At 39.4% G+C, this 19,644-nt stretch overlaps 1 protein-coding gene across 4 annotated transcripts in view; it reads right to left on the bottom strand.

Moving 5' to 3' along the window:
- The window catches only part of Nipped-A (Transcription-associated protein Nipped-A), a 177,043-nt gene extending 167,352 nt beyond the window's left edge, over positions 1-9,691 (bottom strand). For all 4 annotated transcript variants that reach the window (XM_070283344.1, XM_070283347.1, XM_070283348.1 and 1 more), the window contains exon 1: positions 9,418-9,691. In XM_070283344.1, coding sequence (XP_070139445.1) covers positions 9,418-9,654 — 237 coding nt within the window. In that variant the 5' untranslated portion in view covers positions 9,655-9,691. The remainder of the gene's footprint in view (positions 1-9,417) is intronic.
- Between the last annotated feature and the right edge of the window lie 9,953 nt (positions 9,692-19,644).

Raw genomic sequence — 19,644 nt, 5'->3', positions numbered from 1 at the left:
ATATAATGAAGATGATAATAATTTAAATAAATTTGTACTAAATGCTCACACTATCTTTAACGATGTCCCAAATACATATGACGAAATTCAGTATAGAAACGATAAATTATTTTGGGAGGAAGCCATTAAAACAGAGTTAAGTGCCCATGAACTAAATAATACCTGGACAATAATAGAGAATCCTAAACATAGAAACATAGTCGATAGCAAATGGGTATTTTCAATTAAATATAACGAATTGGGAAATCCTACTAGATATAAAGCTAGATTGGTTGCACGAGGATTTACTCAGAAATACCAAGTCGATTATGAGGAGACTTTTGCTCCTGTAGCTAGAATTTCCAGTTTTCGATTTATATTATCGTTGGCAGTACAATATAATTTGAAAGTCCATCAAATGGATGTTAAAACTGCTTTCTTAAATGGCACGTTAAAAGAGGAAATATATATGAGACTTCCTCAAGTTATACATTGCAAAGGTGACAATGTATGTAAATTAAATAAGGCAATTTACGGACTCAAACAAGCAGCTAGATGCTGGTTTGAAGTGTTTGAGCAAGCATTGAAAGATTGTGAGTTTGTAAACTCTTCTGTAGATCGATGTATATATATCCTGGATAAAGGTGATGTAAGGGATAATGTTTATGTGCTGTTATATGTTGATGACGTGGTTATAGCTACGGGAAATATGACAACAATGAATAAATTTAAAAAATATTTAATGGAAAACTTTGGGATGACCGATCTAAAGGAAATAAAACATTTTATTGGTATTAGAATAGAAATGGATGATGATAAAATTTACTTAAGTCAAGCTGCATATGTTAAAAGAATTTTAAATAAATTTAACATGGATAATTGCAATGCTGTTAGTACCCCTTTAGCAAGCAAATTAAATTATGAATTACTTAATTCAGATGAAAACTGTAATGCCCCATGTCGTAATCTCATAGGATGTTTAATGTACATAATGCTATGTACACGTCCCGACTTAACTACTGCAGTAAATATTTTAAGTAGATATAGTAGCAAAAATAATTCCGAGTTATGGCAATGCTTAAAAAGGGTCCTTAGGTATTTAAAGGGAACTATTGAAATTAAAGTTATTTTTAAAAGAAATGCAGAGTTTAAAAATACATTAGTTGGTTACGTGGATTCTGATTGGGGAGGTAACGAGATTGATAGAAAAAGTACCACAGGGTATTTATTCAAAATGTTCAATTTAAATTTAATATGTTGGAACACAAAGAGGCAGAACTCAGTAGCAGCATCATCAACTGAAGCTGAGTACATGGCTTTATTTGAAGCCGTGAGAGAAGCGTTGTGGCTAAAATCTCTTCTTAGTAGTGTAAATATAAATCTCGAGAATCCAATTAAAATTTACGAAGATAATCAAGGCTGTATCAGTATAGCAAATAACCCCTCATGTCATAAACGAGCCAAACACATTGATATCAAATATCATTTTGCCAGAGAGCAAATTGAAAGTAACACTATTTGTCTTGAGTATATTTCCACAGAGAACCAACTTGCTGACATAGTCACAAAGCCATTGCCTGCTGCGAAGTTTCTGGAAATAGGACGTGAATTGGGATTACTGCAGGATGACTAATCCATATTTTTGCTGAAGCTGAAGTTTTTTTTTGATCTAATTTGAATTGATCTCGTGAAATATTTTGTCCCTTTTATTTGTATAAGCATTAAGTTTTCTACGATTTAATATTTAATTGTTTGTATTATGTAAGAGTGATCTGATCGGGTTTTTCTGGGTTTCCCCGTATCCTTGCAGCAAATGCTGGATCACAGAACAATCCCCAGAACGCACACCACCCACACTAAGTTCATAATAATTACAAATGAATGTATTATCAAAAGTTTATATTTTTTGTTATAGATGCTATTTCTGAGGGGGCGTGTTGGAATACCCCATTCCTCATTCAGAAATACCATAATACCATAATACTTTTTGGTATAATTGAATAACTAGCTTTGGTCGCATTTTTAGTTTCTCTTCTTGCCTTTCGAACAGCGTGCTTGGTGTGGTGTTGCGAGTGAATATAAAAATAATTAAATTAACAAAATCAAACTTAACCTTTGTGTTTTTATTTAATCAACAAAACAACAATCCTTATATCATCCAGCATTAACTAATAATAAACAGACTTTAATGCCTTACATATAGGGTTGTTGATAATATATCAAAATATCAATATATCGATATTTTTGTCTGAAAATGATATATTTATATCGTGAAATTTTTTTGCCCAAATATCGAAATCACGATTTTTTTTTTTTTTTTGATATTTTTTGATATTTTTCTTTCGGAGGAAAAAGGAAACTTCTTTGAAAAAAAGAATATGAATGTAAAATCTAATTACATAAACATAACCAACGGCCTAGCGAAGTGGAAGCATTGCGAAAAAGTGATTAAGACGAGTGGAAATTCGTCAATTTTGTCGTCTCACATGCGAAATAAACATGCAGAAACTTGTCGTCTTTTTATTTAGAGTATTCCCTTAACTGTTGAATCGCAGAATCTTTGAAAATTCAAGAAAAATTGTCAACAGTTAAGGGAATCCCCTAATTGTGCAGAAAAACCTTTTTTTTTTATTTTACAAAAAATATCAAAAATATCAGATATATCGATTTTTTTTTTTTTTGATATTTTAAATATTATTATCATTTTTCACAAAAAAAAATATCATCGATACGATATTTTTTTCAAATTTCGACAACCCTACTTACATACCATATAATAACACAACATTTGAACAATTTTTGTTAAGTAAGTACCCGTAGAATTACCTTAAGAAGTTAAGTTCCAAATTTCAAAAAGATCGGTTCAGTAGATTTTAAGTTATCGTGTACACCAATTTTCAAAATGGCATTTTTCAGGAGAGCGCTTTAAACTTTGTAAAGTTCATGCATTTAACACCAACCGACCTTCGTTCAACTCCGCATATGTTCGTCAATTTTCCTCTGATCGATGTAAAACATGGACACAGTATTCTTAAGATATTAGGCCTTTAAAATAAAAAAAAAATTTACGAAAAAAATTAAATACAGTTTTACCGATCACTTCTATGGCAGCTATATGATACAGTTGTCCAATTTTCATAAAATGTATACCAAAATTCTGAAATACGATCATTTGGCCATATCTCAGAAATGATGCAAAAATGTTGAAAAACAGCCAAGTTATAATTTTTTTTTTTCTAAAAATGTATAGAACATTTGTATGGCAGCTATATGATATAGTTGTCCGATCCGGCCCGTTCCGACATACAGCTGTGTTCACTGAAATAGCAGTGCGACAGAGGAACAACTTCAAAACGTTTTTTTGTACAAATTCCTTTTTGCAAGCCGATCTATTGCACATTGTTTTTGTAAAATGGAACATAAAGATAAGAATCGAGAAAAAATTCCGTTAGATTTGCTCTATTTTTATGTTTTATTGATATTTTTTCACATATGCAGCTCGTTTTGGCCGATCACTGAAATAGCAGTTTTTAATTTTCTTTCGCAAAAAGTGCCGAAATTTCTTTTAATTTTGTAAAAAATGAGTTAAATTAAGGTCGTTATTATAGTTTATACTATAATACACCTTTACAACGCAAAAAAAAATTATTTTAGTGGGCGCAGGACCTCACTGCTTCATGAGAGAAAGGTATCAGATAACTTAGCCTAGAAAGAAGGGCAAAACATGTAAAGAGTCTCTAAATCTTTCAAATTGTTCTTTTAAATTAGTTTATAAGTCATAAAATATGAACCGAACCCAAAAAAAACCGAGGTACGATTCGCAAAACCACAATTGTACAGGCTCGACGCGTACTTCGCTTCAGCAAAGCTCGTCCTTTTGCATCCTCTAGGGATATATGAGCGTGAATTGGCTTGGGAATCAGTCATGGGACCATTCGCCGGGGACTTTTTGAATAAATTTTAGATTCGCGAAGTCCATGGAAAATGTCACTGGTTGGTTGAAGGCATATCAAGGCCAGATCCGAGTTCGCCAATAGCCACTTGAACTGCCACTATTCAAATGGCGTAATATCCTTTGGACAAATGACTCCAAACTGGTTTTATTTGGTGGAATAGGACAAGACAATATGTCCGTCGACCTCCAAATACATAGTACCACCCAAACTACACGCTGAAGACAGTAAAGAACGGTGGTCTTAAAATCATTGTATGGGTATATTTTTCATACAACGTTGTAGGTCCCGTATATATGATCGGTGGGATCAAAGACCATTATGTTTATGTCTAAATATTTATCCTGATGGAAATATGCCATTAATTTGGACATTTCAGCAGTACAGTGACCCTAATCATACCATCAAGGTGGCCAAGGAGTGGGTTCTTAATGAAAAAGTGGATGCAATGCCATGGCCGGCACGGTCCCCGGATATAAATCCGATCGAAAACTTATGGGGGACATCAAGAGCTACGTATTAAAGAAGTTTCCGACTTCTAAGCCGCAGCTTTGGCAATTTGTGCAGGAGGAATAAGGCCATGTTCCCCTCAAGCGTTGCTAAGACTTGGTGGACTCCTTGCCACCCAGGTATGAGGCTATGATAGCTTCTAAAGGCTATTTAACAAAATATTAGATCATAGTCAATTAGAATTTAAGAAGAAATAGGTTTCCTATACGATATTTTTAAATTTATGAAGAATTTTAGTTTTTCACTGCTATTTCAATGAACGGCATAATATAGACCTTTTTTGTTGTTATTAGCTATATCTTCTAAAAGGTTTATGTTACCTAAATTAAATGATTGTGGTATTGTTAATAATTAAATACACTAAGCCTTTATGAAACAAAATAGTGTTTGTAACAGTATTTTCCAATCTTAAACGTGCAGGTCGTGGGGCACTGCTATTTCCGTGAACACAGCTGTATATAGCAGTGAGAGTATATAGAAGACTATATGCAAAATTTCATTAAGATAGCTTTAAAACTGAGAGACTAGTTTGCGTAGAAACGGACAGACAGAGGGACATGGCTAGATCGACTCGGCTGTTGATGCTGATCAAGAATATACAGTGGCTCACAGCTTATTTCGTGCAGAGGTAAACTTGAAATTCAAACTTGTATATCTGACAAACTATACGAGATATAAAGAAAATTTAAATGCAGTATTGTTAAGTAGGGTTTAAGCATTTATTTAAGTCCTTAATTATTTTTCAATTCCACTAGACAATGCTAAAAACATAACAAAACCAAAAATATTGGTTATCTTTATGTCACAGCTTATTTAGTGCAAAAAAGATGATATTAAATACTTCGGTTTTTCTTAAACTTACAAATTTTTTTTGTCTTCTAAAAGAGTTTTAATGAAAGAAACCAACTTTTCTTAGGACTCCTTTGGAATCCTGGCCCATTCTTCCAATGGGCCTGTTTTTATTAGATATCGACTTCTTGTGGATGCCCAGATCCAGATCCGATTTGGGCCCAATATATCGGCGATCTGAAGCAAATTATCTTTCCAAAGTTGAAGGTACATATTCTAGCCATATTTCCCTCGATGAAAACTAGGTTTCCAACACCGGTTGCAGCCATACACGCCCAAACCATGCGAGTACCACTACCGTGCTTGACTGTAGGGGATCGGTTCTGGTGGTGGAGCTCTGAATTTTGTTGTTTTTGAACATATTGCTCTCGGTCCTACCTTATAAATATTGAATTTGGTCTCGTATGTGAAAATAAATTCATTCCAGAACGAAAGCTAATGAAATTATGTGCTCCTTGGCCAATTTAAGCCTGCACTTCGTATTTTTATGGATTTTGAAAGCCTTTTTCCGGGTTACTCGGCCTTTAAAGTTGTGTTCCCATTATAACCGTCGGACGGTTTTCACGGAATACTTTTAGGCCATTTCATGTCCAACATTTACTATTAGTTTTATCGCCAAATATTTTGAATTAACACTAATTTTCCGGATAATGTACCTTTCCTCAAGCTTAATAAAAATTTGGTTTGGAGCATTTCAGCCATTACCTGCCTCCCGATTTTCCCGATTGAAGCTTGGGATGATTTACTGAACAGTACTTATGGTTAGGTTAACTATTTAAGTAATATTTCGCCAAGTTTTTCACTTTTAAAATGATTAAGGACCAATTCCCGCAGCTCTATAGTCGTGCGGAGCGCACAAAAAGAATTAGATATTTTTAAATAACAATTAACAAATTAAATGCACCCAAAGTTTTTGCATGAAATAAACTGTGACATAAAGATAACCAATTTTTTTTTTGTTTTTTTTAAGTTGTTAGCGTTGTCTTGTGGAATTGAAAAATAATTAATTAATTAAATAATTAAAAAATTGAAACTTAATTTTTATCGGAACTATAGAGCTTTCAGTTATAATATTTCACAGGATAGTAAGACGTTAGGTGCTTAACAATTTTGCATTAAAATCTCAATTTCGAAAAAAAGCGACATACGATACTTTCGCGGAAATGCGTCGATATATACTTTATAGGGTCGGAAATGTCTACCTCACTGCGTTGCAAACTTCTTTTACCTTCGTTCAACTCTGCATAATTTGGTCAATTTAGCTATGATCGATATAAAACTTGGACACAATATTCTTAAGATATTGAGCCATTAAAATTAAATTAAAAAAAATAAATAGCTGTGATTTTACTCAAAAAATAACAGAATTTACGTTACTTTTAAAGGCAATATAGAGGAAAATTCTGATAATAAAAACATTGCTCGCATGAAGCGCTTCTCTATCCGGCAGGAAAAAAAAAGGTTTATATAATAAATGTCGTTCATTAAATGATATGTAGTTCGCAAAAGACATTTTAAAAAGGGAAATAATCAGTTATTGAACGGCAATTTAATTTACCAAATTCCCCCAAAAAAAAGCTGTCTCAAAAGTCAGCGAACATCTTAGAAAATCGTTCATTATTTGCTAATTAATAGCGTCTAATGGTTTATTATTTATATTTTAATACAATTCAAATATTTTTAAGCCGACAATGTAATTACATACATTGTATGTACATACAGTATGTCAACAAAGTGTTTTGACAATAAAAAGTGTTTTGATTTTTTATGTTTGCATGCCAAAAAAAGAAAGTAATCAGCGTTTTTAAATATTTTAAAAATTGTATTTCGATTCTGTAGGTAAGTACTAATTTATGAGAAAAAATAACAACATTTCATTTGGTAACTGTCTTAAAAAAAATAAAAACAAATAACATGCAGATTTCATACTGTCAAGAAAGTGTTTTGACATCAGCGGCAAATAAAGCCTTACATATACAGATTTAGGACAGCTCCCATTGGAATTGAGCTTTGGTTTTTTTTTCTCCTCTTAGCCTTTGCGTTCCTAATCATTTGTCAATCAATTTTGGCGCGACAAGTTCTATCAAGATTAAAAAAAATGCCTGGAAAGAGAACTTCGCACGATGTTGCACAACTGGTTTATTATAACCACCAGATCGGGAAAAAACGTCCAGGAACTGTCTGAAATGTTCTCCGTATTACGGCAGACAACATACAGCATCCTATAGTCAACACATAATTTATTCGGACACCCTTGATTTCCAACTTGATTCATTAATAACTCAACAAATACGTAACGAAAACCAACGAATTAAATTACATAGTGAAGATTAACATTCTTAGAATATATTTTAACAAAAAAATAACGAACTTTCAACATAAACATTAGATATTTTCTTAAACAAACGGAAAAAGTCATAATTTTTCGCACAAAAATTATTCGTACACATCAAAGAATATTAAAAAAAAAAACATATTTCTTGATCCAATATTTTTAATATTTGGTGGGTCCTCCCTTAGCATTGATGAGAGCTTGTAAACGTCGACCCATGCTTTTTACCAAGTTGCTGGTGTCGTTAGCGCTTATTTGATCCCATTCTGCCATCAACGCTGTTTTTATGGACTCCTTGGACGAAATGGCGTGCTTCCGAATCTTTTTCTCCAGAATATCCCACACGTGTTCAATCGGATTTAAGTCAGGTGACTGGGGGAGGTGTTTTAGCTGCTTGCAGTCCCGCCACCATGCTTAACAGTCGGAATAAGGTTTTTCTCCTTCATGGCTTCATTTGGTTTTCTCCACACTTTAGAGGGGCCATCGTGTCCAAATATGTTAAATTTAGATTCGTCGCTAAATACTAAATCAAAATTTAATATATTGATGGCCCCTCGAAAGTGTGGAGAAAACCAAATGAAGCCGTGAAGGAGAAAAACCTAATTTCGACTGTTAAGCATGGTAGCGGGAATGTAATGGTTTGGGGTGTGTAGCTGCAGGTGGAGTCGGCCGAATGGTCTTCATTGACGACAAAATGGACAAGATAATGTATAAAAACATTTTGAGCGAAAATTTGATTCCGAGTGTGATAAAACTGGGTCTAGATACGAAGACATTCTTGTTTCAATAAGATAATGAACCGAAACATTCTTCGTATTTGGTGCAAGAGTGGCTTCTATATCACTGCAAGCAGCTAAAAACACATCCCCCAGTCACCTGACTTAAATCCGATTGAACACGTGTGGGATATTCTGGAGAAAAAGATTCGGAAGCACGCCATTTCGTCCAAGGAGTCCATAAAAACAGCGTTGATGGCAGAATGGGATCAAATAAGCGCTAACGACACCAGCAACTTGGTAAAAAGCATGGGTCGACGTTTACAAGCTCTCATCAATGCTAAGGGAGGACCCACCAAATATTAAAAATATTGGATCAAGAAATATGTTTTTTTTTTAATATTCTTTGATGTGTACGAGTAATTTTTGTGCGTAAATTTATGACTTTTTTCGTTTGTTTAAGAAAATATCTAATGTTTATATCGAAAGTTCGTTATTTTTTTTATTAAATTTAATTTGTTGGTTTTCGTTACGTATTTGTTATTAATTATTATTAATGAATCAAGTTGGAAATCAAGGGTGTCCGAATAAATTGTGTGTTGACTGTAAATAGAGAGATGAGCGAAAATTGCTAAGGGAACTGGCCAAAATACCTCATGTTTCGCTCAGATCCATAGCAAGCGATATTAAGGACACAAGTAATCTAAATGTTTCTCACGAAACCGTCCGAAAGCTGCTAAAACAGACCGAGTACACATCCTTAAAATTGTTGCTATCGAAAGTAAACATCGAAAAGCGACTTTGGTTTGCCCAGAAACACCAGGAGAAGCCAGTGGACTTCTGGAGTAATGTTATATATTGTAGTACAACATCATCTTTGTTTCGTCGCAAAAAAAACCAGAAGTCCACTGGCTTCTACTTCCTTTTTTTTGGCATGCAAACATAAAAAATCAAAACACTTTTCATTGTCAAAACACTTTGTTGACATACTGTATATAAATTGTTACTTTACGCTTTGACTATTGAATTAAATTTGTTAGAAATAGAAGCATTTTATATGTATTAAATATAAACTTACGTGTTGCATTGTGTTTTCTTGAATGAACTGGGGCTCGCCCTCTTGCAAAATTCGCATGAATATTTTCAAGGCATTTTCTAAGAATGAAGGGTAAGCCGGGCTTTGCATTATCATTTCGAAGTGTTCACTAAGCTCTTGTGTAGCTTTTAACTTGATTTCCTCTTTTGCAGAGGAATCATTTAGAATATTTAAATAATTTCTAAATGTGTTTACAGGAATAGTATCCGTCGACGACATTGTTTATTATATTTCTCATTAACTTCACCGGTGTAAACAAATCACACCATACTAGTTGATAGAGGTGGAGAATCGTCGAAGTCAACATTGATGTTATCGATGTTTGGTAGGACAGCATCGAAGTTTTTCCAAGTCGTAATAACCTCTTTCCACAGAGATCTCTTTGCAATTCAGCATCCGTTAGAGATTTCATTAAAGATTTGACAGCGCTAAAGCGCTTTACACAATTGCGAGCAAGGTGACCATATGACACTTTTAACGCATTATACGGTCTTGCCACACACCGTCAAAGCGCATCCACCGTCCGTTTAACTAACTGCCCATAAGGTTTTGTAGTTCCGAATTTCTCATTTTGGACCGCCGTTAGAACGCATCTAAATCTAACCACGGTTAGTTAGCGATAGTTAGGCGATAGTTTTTTTGATTTCTTCTTCTTAACAGTGAAATTTGGACTATTCACTACGAAAATGTAAACAAACTTGGCGAGAAACATTTGATAAATTGAATTTAAAATGTGGCGCCAAAGCTACAAGCAAGCCCAAAATAGTGTTTGGTGTTTTTTTTTTGTATATTCTTGCCCCAAAGTGTTGCTACTATTTAATATAAAACACCTACCTTTACTTTATTATTTTGATTTGGGAAGCCTATACCACCTATACACACCCTTCGGGGCATTTGCTCTTTGTTAGAGAAAAATCATTAGAGAAACTTAAATTCCTTGTCATCTAATTCATTTAAATTTAGTGCGGATAAAATCTGACGCAATCTGTGCTTTTGCTGGTGTTAAACAGCCTAAACAGTTGACAAACTATTAATTTTAATCCCACATCGGCCGCATCAGCCACCTTTGTTTACGTTTTCATGAGCCACAGCTGATCGATCAGCTGTTATTGGATGCGGATGCACGTTAACGCAGAACTTTGGGAACACGAGTTTCACTATTATTAAAAATCCCAACCGTTCCACACATACGCGCCGTGTGGGAACACAGTATTATAATATCGAATTAGCTACTTCATTGCCACGAAAATAAATAGATCTACGTAAAATATACTAGATATTAAATTTGGACCGATAATACAATACGGTTTTGTACTGTCTTCCCACACAGCACATTTGTGAGGAACGTTTGGGAATTTTCACAAATGTGAAACTCGTGTTCCCACACAACATTAAAGCACATTTAGCATCCGAACAGCTGATCGATCAGCTGTGGCTCATGAAAACGTAAACAAAGACTGTCGAATTGGCAGCTGCAAATTTAAAATGGAGCATTTACCAACTATTTTGGCTGTTGTACAACAGCAAAAGGCACAGATTGCGTCAGAATTTATCCGCACTTAATTTAAATGAATTAAATGACAAGGAATTTTAGTTTTTCTAATGATGTTCCTCTAACAAAGAGCAAATTCCCCGAAGAGTGTCTATAGGTGGTATAGGCATCCAAAATCTTTAAAATAAGGTAGAGGTAGGCGGTTTATATTAAATAGTAACAATTGGGGACATATTGGGGCAAGAATATATAGAAAAAACGCCAACAACTAATTTGGGCATGCTTGTAGCTTTGGCGCCACGTTTTAAATTCCATATCTCATTTGTTCATCACCAATTTGTTTACATTTTCGTGGTGAATGGTCAAATTAAGAAGAAGAATCAGAGTTGCACCGAAAAACTATCGCCTAACTATCGCCAAACAAACCGTGGTTAGATTTTAATGCTGAACTAACGCCGGCCCATTTGGGAAAATTCGGAACGGCAAAACCTTATGGAGCATTTGTTCAACGGATGCTAAATGCGCTTTAATGTTGTGTGGGAAGACCCTATTAATGTTGTGTGGGAACACGAGTTTCACATTTGTGAAAAATCCCAAACGTTCCTCACAAATGTGCTGTGTGGGAAGAGCACATTTAACATCCGAACAGCTGATCGATCAGCTGTGGCTCATGAAAACGTAAACAAAGGCTGTCGAATTGGCAGTTGCAAATTTGAAATGGAGCATTTACCAACTATTTTGGCTGTTGTACAACAGCAAAATGCACAGATTGCGTCAGAATTTATCCGCACTAAATTTAAATGAATTAAATGACAAGGAATTTTAGTTTTTCTAATGATTTTTCTCTAACAAAGAGCAAATTCCCCGAAGAGTGTCTATAGGTGGTATAGGCATCCAAAATCTTTAAAATAAGGTAGAGGTAGGCGGTTTATATTAAATAGTAACAATTGGGGACATATTGGGGCAAGAATATATAGAAAAAACGCCAACAACTAATTTGGGCATGCTTGTAGCTTTGGCGCCACGTTTTAAATTCCATATCTCATTTGTTCATCACCAATTTGTTTACATTTTCGTGATGAATGAAAAACTATCGCCTAACTATCGCTAAACAAACAGTGGTTAGATTTTAATGTTGAACTAACGCCGGTCCATTTGGGAAAATTCGGAACGGCAAAACCTTATGGAGCGTTTGTTCAACGGATGTTGAATGTGCTTTAATGTTGTGTGGGAAGACCCTTTTAGACTCATGTGTGATTTTGTTCACATGTGCGTTGCGCCTTTTAGTTACATTTTAAATTGTGCTTGCTGAAAAGAAAATATTTTTTTGTATTATTTAATTTGTTATCGTTTTTTTGTGCTGTTTTTTTGTTTCAAATTGTTCAAAGAATTCGCTTGTTCTCCACCCGAGCTACCACTTCTGATTCTGATTCTTCTGATTCCTTCCATACGAACACAGCAAAAGCAGACGTTCCCGAGGTATTTTATCCTACCAATGCCGAGTGTGCCAAGGGAACCATCCTCTTCAGAAATGCCACCGTTTTCTTCGGCTTGATGCAAAGAAACGGCTCCAGGCAGTCATCGAAATGAAGTACTGTGTCAACTGCCTCGCCCACCACCATTCCGGAGGATCTTGCCGAAGTATCGACCGATGCCAGTCGTGTGAACAGGATCACCACACTCTTCTCCATATCAACGAGCGCTCAGCGTTATCCTACACTTTCCAGAGCTAATCCTAACTGGTACATTTGTTGCCTATCCTTGCAAGAGGTGGAGAATGTTCGACCTATATGCGGTCTGAAACCCTTATTTTATTAATTCTAGATCTAGGTTCCCTCAGGAATGGACTCGCTTTTATTCTTCTGTCAAACTGCCTTCTATCTTCCTCCTCGAAACGTTTTTTCTTATCTCTGATTTTTCTGGAATTTCCCTGAAAATTGTTATTGTACCGTTCACTCATTTTTCATATTTTCGAGAAAACAAAAAATAAGAAGGGTTTATCCGCCGTAGATACCAATTTGATCTGCCATTGGCCGGTTATTTTTTGGCGTTTTCACTTTTCCAATTTCCACTCTTGTCCTGGTCCTTCCAACCTCGCGTCCTGGTTACTATTTCAAACTTACCTAATTTCTGTGCGCATTCCAGCCGTCAGAATGCAACAACGGTAAGAAAACCTTATTATGTTTAAATTTTTTCATTAATTTTCCCTCCCACGCCTTTTGATATATATGTTTTACAAAATCACAACTGCATATGGCGCTATGGCACATTAATACAGTTGTCATTAATTAGCCAGTTCATTAGAAATTGAAAGAGACAACTATATATTTTATATTTTTTATAATCCGACTACGGTCACACCGATTTAAAATGAACTAATATTAAACTGGATGGATTTTAAGCCGGAGTTAGAATTAGGCATTCTGAGAGCGCCATCATAAATTGCGGGAAAATCCGTTTTTCATTGTTAGGTGTATGTATGTTAGTATGTTAAGACTATGTAGAGTCATTTGTGTGAGGTCAAGTTATCAATTATTTTCAGAATAAAACTCGCTTTTTTTAACCACACCCAGTCTACCCTTTCTTTGGGAACTATTGATGAGGGGCAGTAGTTTAAGGCAACTCCATGTGACGCGCGACAACTTTTATTCGCAGTCCTAGAGTGACTGCAAGGGCAACTTGCGCTGGAGTGACGGTTTCACGGCCAGTTGCCGGGAACGCCAGCAGCATCTCACGTACCGGCATAAGAGTCGCAGGCAGCGACATAAAGGGGCGCGAACAGCGCCGAACACTGGAACGTACCGGCAGAGCCGCAGACAGTTACGTAGAGGAGAGCAGACAGCGCCGAACGCCGAGAGTTGCAGACATCGACAAGAAGACCGCACACAGCGGTCAGGAGGCGCAAGGAGCGCCAAGCATCGACGGCCGCAGGCAGCGTCCAGAAGGTCCAGGTGTCGCCATTTTTAATGCGCGGAGGCAGCGCTGTATTGGAACCTGGGAAGATGCAGCATTCTCATAGACGAAGTGCCCGGCTGAACGACGGGACGACCATTGCGTGCACACGGATGCGCTTCTGCAGATGAAGCCGTACAGCAACGCAGTGCCGAAGGTGCTTATTGGACTGAACCACGGACACCTAGGATTGCCACTTAGAACGAGGCGGTTTGCCAGAGAGGGATCGTATGCGGCGTTTGGGCTAGTAAGTGGGCAATCGACTACTCCGTCACCGAAGTACTGCCACTAGCCGTGTCAATGATACGGTGGAGCAGATGCTGTAGGACTACTTCGACATGGAGAACTTTGATGTGAAGCTCGTGCCTTAGATCGCAGGCAGCGACGATGTGCGGACCCAAAGGATACTCGAAAACACCGCAGTGAGATTGGAGCGTCGCTACCAGACGGGATAACTCTGGAAGGACGACCATGTTGCATGCTCGAAAAGCGCTGCGCAGTACGTAAAGACTGTGAATGTTCTGAAGTTTCGAGATTCGAATCTGAGAGCAGTAAGGCCATCACCGACTACCATTATGTCGATGACTATGTGGATAGTGTCGCTAGAGAGCGAGGCTATCAGCGTATCGATCCGAGTGAAGGAGATACATGCAGAGGATGGATTCGAGTTATGCCAGTTTTCATCCAGCTCACTTATCGCCGAGACGGCGTTGGGACCAACATGACGACTTAAGAGCGTCGGATGGGAAGACGCTGAAAAGATAATCCTTGGAATGCGTTAGCAGGTAACCATGACTTGAGGTTCAGCCCCTACCGATGGAGTTAAGCAAAGCCTTTGCAACTTGGTGCAAAAAGATGGACGCCGTGGGACAGTTCCGATGTCCTCGCCATTACTTTGGGCGTAGGCTGTTAAGCCGTAGAGTTGCACGTCTTCGTGGATACCGGTCGAGCAGCATTCGCGGCGGTGGCCCATGGGAGGGCCACATATGAGGACGAGTGCATGCTGGTGAGCTTCGAATGTGCAAAGAAGTGTGCCCCGATGAGAACTATGTCGATCCCACGGCTGGAGCTGCAGGCAGCAGTTCTTGGAACCAGTCTGATGAACACTGTCAAGGAGGAACAAAGTGTGGTCATCACGGACCTGGTGTTATAGACGAACTCAAAGACGTCGCCGAGATGGATTGGCAGCACCCACCGTCGGTAAAAGCAGTTTATAGGCAACTGAGTGGCGGAGATTTTGGAGTCGTCGAAGGTTTCCCCATGGCGATGGGTGCCGACAATGTGGCGGTCGCAGAGCGACGTGGACCTTAGCCAGATATCATGTTAGCGGGACTCGGCCAGCTTACGGCAGAATTGTGCATACCGCACAGTACGAGGAGACCCGTGCTGCAGTCAGAGTGATTTGTCAAGCAAAAGCATAGAATGAGTTTTCATTAGCAGTGAACCCGCCTGGGAGCGAATGGAGCAGTGCGTCAAGAAAGTACTGCATCATATCCTGAAGGAAGTCGCGCCGATTGACCATGTATTGGAAACTTTCTTATTGAGGCGGATAATATTGTGAATTCGCATCCGCTCACCCACTTGCCGGTGGATGCGGACCAGATGGTGCAGTTGACGCCGAATGACCTACTCAGAGAAGTAGCCAACGTCCCCGATATGCCTGGTTTGGATGCGGAGTTGCCCACAGAGGGTTCTACACGAAAGCAGTGGAGAATTGCGTGAGGCCGCCTCTAGAGGTAGTGGAAGTGTAAGTGGTGTAAGTGATGCAAACCACAATCCAGAGGACGGAAGTCGTCCCCGGCAGGGGATTTTTCGAAAAAAAATAATGAAATTTTATTTGACTAGTGCACCGTTACCTAAATATTTGGCAACTAAACCTAATTCGAAGTTTATTCTATGTTTACAATGCTGAGTTATGGAGGATGTGACGCTGCGCGCACAAAATAAATAAATAAAATAGTTAGTAAGAAACACAAAGAAATGTAAAACAAAAGAAATTGAAGTAGCCACAAGAATGGAATAAAAGAACCCAAAAAGTATGAAGTATAAAACCAAACACAAAAGAACTGAAATACGAAATACTTAAATAAAACAAACTCGAAAAGAGAGAAAAGGAAAGACGCACTCGACTTTGAATCAAAAGCGCGCGCGCGCGCACGGCCTACGAACGGTCACACGGGCTGCACGACGGCAGGGCACACTAGCGGAGGCAAAAAACCGGCCCGTGAGCTGGCCACACTAGGGCCTCGCCGAGCCCTATATAAAGCGGGCCGCGGCACTGGAGAAGTCACTCAGCCGCTGATTGCGATCGTAATCACCCAAGCAGCCAAGTCACTTTTTCTGGAACCAGGTAAACCCAGGTTCCAACCAATACATTGCAGTTAGTCGTAGTCTTCCCCGCTAACCGTTCTCCCCCCTCTCTGCTGACTTTCGAGTCCAAATCGTTGCCGACTTTCGGGTCCACACTCTGCCGACTTGCGAGTCCAATCTCTGCCGACTTTCGAGTCCAATCTCTGCTGACTTTCGAGTCCAAACGTTGCCGACTTTCGGGTCCAATCTCTGCTGACTTTCGAGTCCAATCTCTGCTGACTTTCGAGTCCAATCTCTGCTGAATTTCGAGTCCGATCCTTGCCGGCTTTCAAGTCCAACAACAACTTCTCCTTGCCGACTTTCGAGTCCAACAACAACTTATCCTTGCCGACTTTCGAGTCCAACAACTTCTCCTTTCCGACTTTCGAGTCCAACAACAACTTCTCCTTGCCGACTTTCGAGTCCAACACCAACTTCTCCTTGCCGACTTTCGAGTCCAACAACAACTTCTCCTTGCCGACTTTCGAGTCCAACAACAACTTCTCCTTGCCGACTTTCGAGTCCAACACCTACTTCTCTTTGCCGACTTTCGAGTCCAACAACAACTTCTCCTTGCCGACTTTCGAGTCCAACAACAACTTCCCCTTGCCGACTTTCGAGTCCAACACCAACTTCTCCTTGCCGACTTTCGAGTCCAACAACAACTTCTCCTTGCCGACTTTCGAGTCCAACACCTACTTCTCTTTGCCGACTTGCGAGTCCCACAACCACTTCTCATCGCAGACTTACGAGTCCAACAACAAACTTCTCCTAGCAGACTTTCGGGTCCGAACAACAACATCGCTGAGCCGACTTTCGAGTCCCTTTCCCTTCATCCAAGCAGACTGGCGAACACAAGTGACGGGCGACACACGGACCTGCGCGCCCGACAACAACCATCCGCCGCAGCCCCGATCGGAGCCAACATCTTCTCTTATCCCTTTTCCCCAGGCACCATCTGCAGCCGGCGGCATCCCGACGCGAGAAGACCCTCCCAGACGCGAGAAGCCTACGCCCTCCGCACCCAGGAGCCCCGGATCTGATCTTTTCCGTCGCCCGAGCCCTCAGTTGGTCACCAGCGCAGCCCAGATCCTGATCAATTTACCTGACTGTAATCTTCCGTCAATAAACCGTACTCTTACTCGTTACCGTATTTCCCTCTCGAGTTCTCCCTGGGGGGCAAACGGATCGGGGAAAATCTTTACAGCAACCACGCCTGGACGTCCCGCTGACTACCCGTGGACGACAGGACGTTACAAGGAGTATTAAGTTAAGTTATGTTTACATAATTTGAAATAATTTTCATGTTTTGTCTGATATATTATGTCAAGACCCGATCGGGGAGGTCTTGAGGGTGGTGACGTTTAAGTCTTCTCCTGACTCGTGTTCTGTGTTCAGAGGTGGCTAATCTTCTAGCCAGACTATTAGGGTGATTGTTTAGTTTTTCCATATACTTAGTTTGAAGTGAAGTTTGTCTCCAAGCTTGGGCACCTTCAGGTCTCGTTCAATGTCTCTAGTCCTCATGTACCAAGGAGCCCCAGAGATCCTCTTTAACGTTTTTGCTTGAAGAATCCGAATCTTGTTCAAATGACATCTTGCAGCAATTCCATAAACTTGAAGGCCATAAAACAGGGAGGGGGCTAGAACTGACTTATATAACATGACCTTGGAGTAAAGCGTTAGTTTGTTGCGGAGTGCCAGGAGCCATGCCATCCGGGAAACCTTAGCCTTAAAAGCATGCTGAATATTCGCAACATGCCTGCCAAATGTAAGTTTACGGTTTAAGGTAACGCTAACCCAGGACAGCTAGCTGCACGATTGGTGAAATTCACATTCGAACATTTGTCCGCATTGATGCGCACATTCCAGTTCATAGCCCATTCCTGGTAGGCATCCAGATACTCCTGTAAACCAAAGGAAGCAGCCAAAATACTTGTACTTTTCGCTAGCACAGCAGTGTCATCAGCGTAGGTAGCTATTAGTAAATCTTCTTCCGCGACTTCAGTTACTGGTGAGTGACTAGGCATGTCCGAAGCAAAGACCGAATACAGAGTAGGACCTAGAACACTTCCTTGCGGAACTCCAGCTTCAATTGTCTTGACTCTTGATTTATACCCATCGGCCGATACATGGAATGTGCGATCCAACCATGTACAGTTGAGGCGGGAAGAGTCGCTTCGCTTTGTACAGCAGCCCAGGGTGCCAGATTCTGTCAAATGCCTGTTGAATGTCCAGGAAGGCAGCTACAGCATACTCCTTCTTCTCCAAGGCTTCTAAGGCAAAGTTAACCACTCTATGCAGTTGCTCAGGAGTACCGTGCTGCAGGCGGAAACCAAATTGAAATTTTGGGATCGCACTAGAAACTTCCTCGCAAGAGAGCAGCCTGTTTAGAACCAGCCTCTCCATAATTTTACCCAGAGATGGGAGAAGGCTGATAGGCCTGTATGGATCCACTTCTGACGGCGGTTTTACAGGCTTGAGAACCATAATTATGCTGGCCGATTTCCAAACTTTCGGAAAGTATCCAACTTCTAAAACGCCGTTGAAAACAGACACAAGGAATTGCAGGGCTTCATCAGGTAATAAACGAATTGTTCTATTGTCAAGAAGATCCTCACCGGGGGTTTTTTTGGGAGACAACTTGGCTACCAGAACTTTCACTTCTTCCAAAGAGACAGCGCTAGCAGGAAGGCACATTTGAAACGGCGACTCCAAATACTCTTCCACTTGAAGACACAAACTATCAGGGGCATAATCAAAGGGCTTAAAACGCTGCTCAAGGTTATCAGCAAACACTTCAGCTTTTTCTTAGCTAGTGCGACACCAGCCCCCAGCCTGATTTCTGATTGCTGACTTTAGGGAGGACTGAGTTTTAAATCGTTTCGTGACACGCCAAAGCGAGTAATTTGCACTCATATCAGGACCCAGGTGTTCCAAAAAGTTGTCTATTTGAGTCTGTTTTCTACGAGCAAGAACCTTATGCAAGCGATTGGCAAGTCTTCTGTGGATCTGTTGTATACGAGGATCTCCTGTTCTAGCATATTCACTACGAACTCTTCGTTTAAGTCTAAGCAGCGCTAAAATTCTGGGAGGGAGTTGGGGAGGTCTAGGGCCCACTACTCCATGTCGATTTCTGGGGGCAGCAAGCTGAGCAGCCTCAGATAATTTCGTCATAAAAAGACTGATTGCATTATCAATATCCACCTCCTCCAGAATTTCTAAATTTACATCGCTTAGCTGTTCAAGATGGGATTTAAAAATGTTGATGTTAGTATTATGGGCAAGTAGTCGTGGGCGATGAGGTTTCCACAACGGCGTGGAGTACAGTTCAGCCAAGATAGGTACATGATCCGACGAGAGTTCATGTAAAGTACGTACGTGAAGTGTGCCTGAAGCAAATCCATTGGTAACGAAAA

This window comes from Drosophila kikkawai, chromosome 2L, assembly GCF_030179895.1.
Source record: "Drosophila kikkawai strain 14028-0561.14 chromosome 2L, DkikHiC1v2, whole genome shotgun sequence".
NCBI lineage: Eukaryota > Metazoa > Arthropoda > Insecta > Diptera > Drosophilidae > Drosophila > Drosophila kikkawai.
The sequence above is the reverse complement of the archived record's forward strand: the minus strand, read 5'-3'. Positions and strand labels throughout refer to the sequence as shown.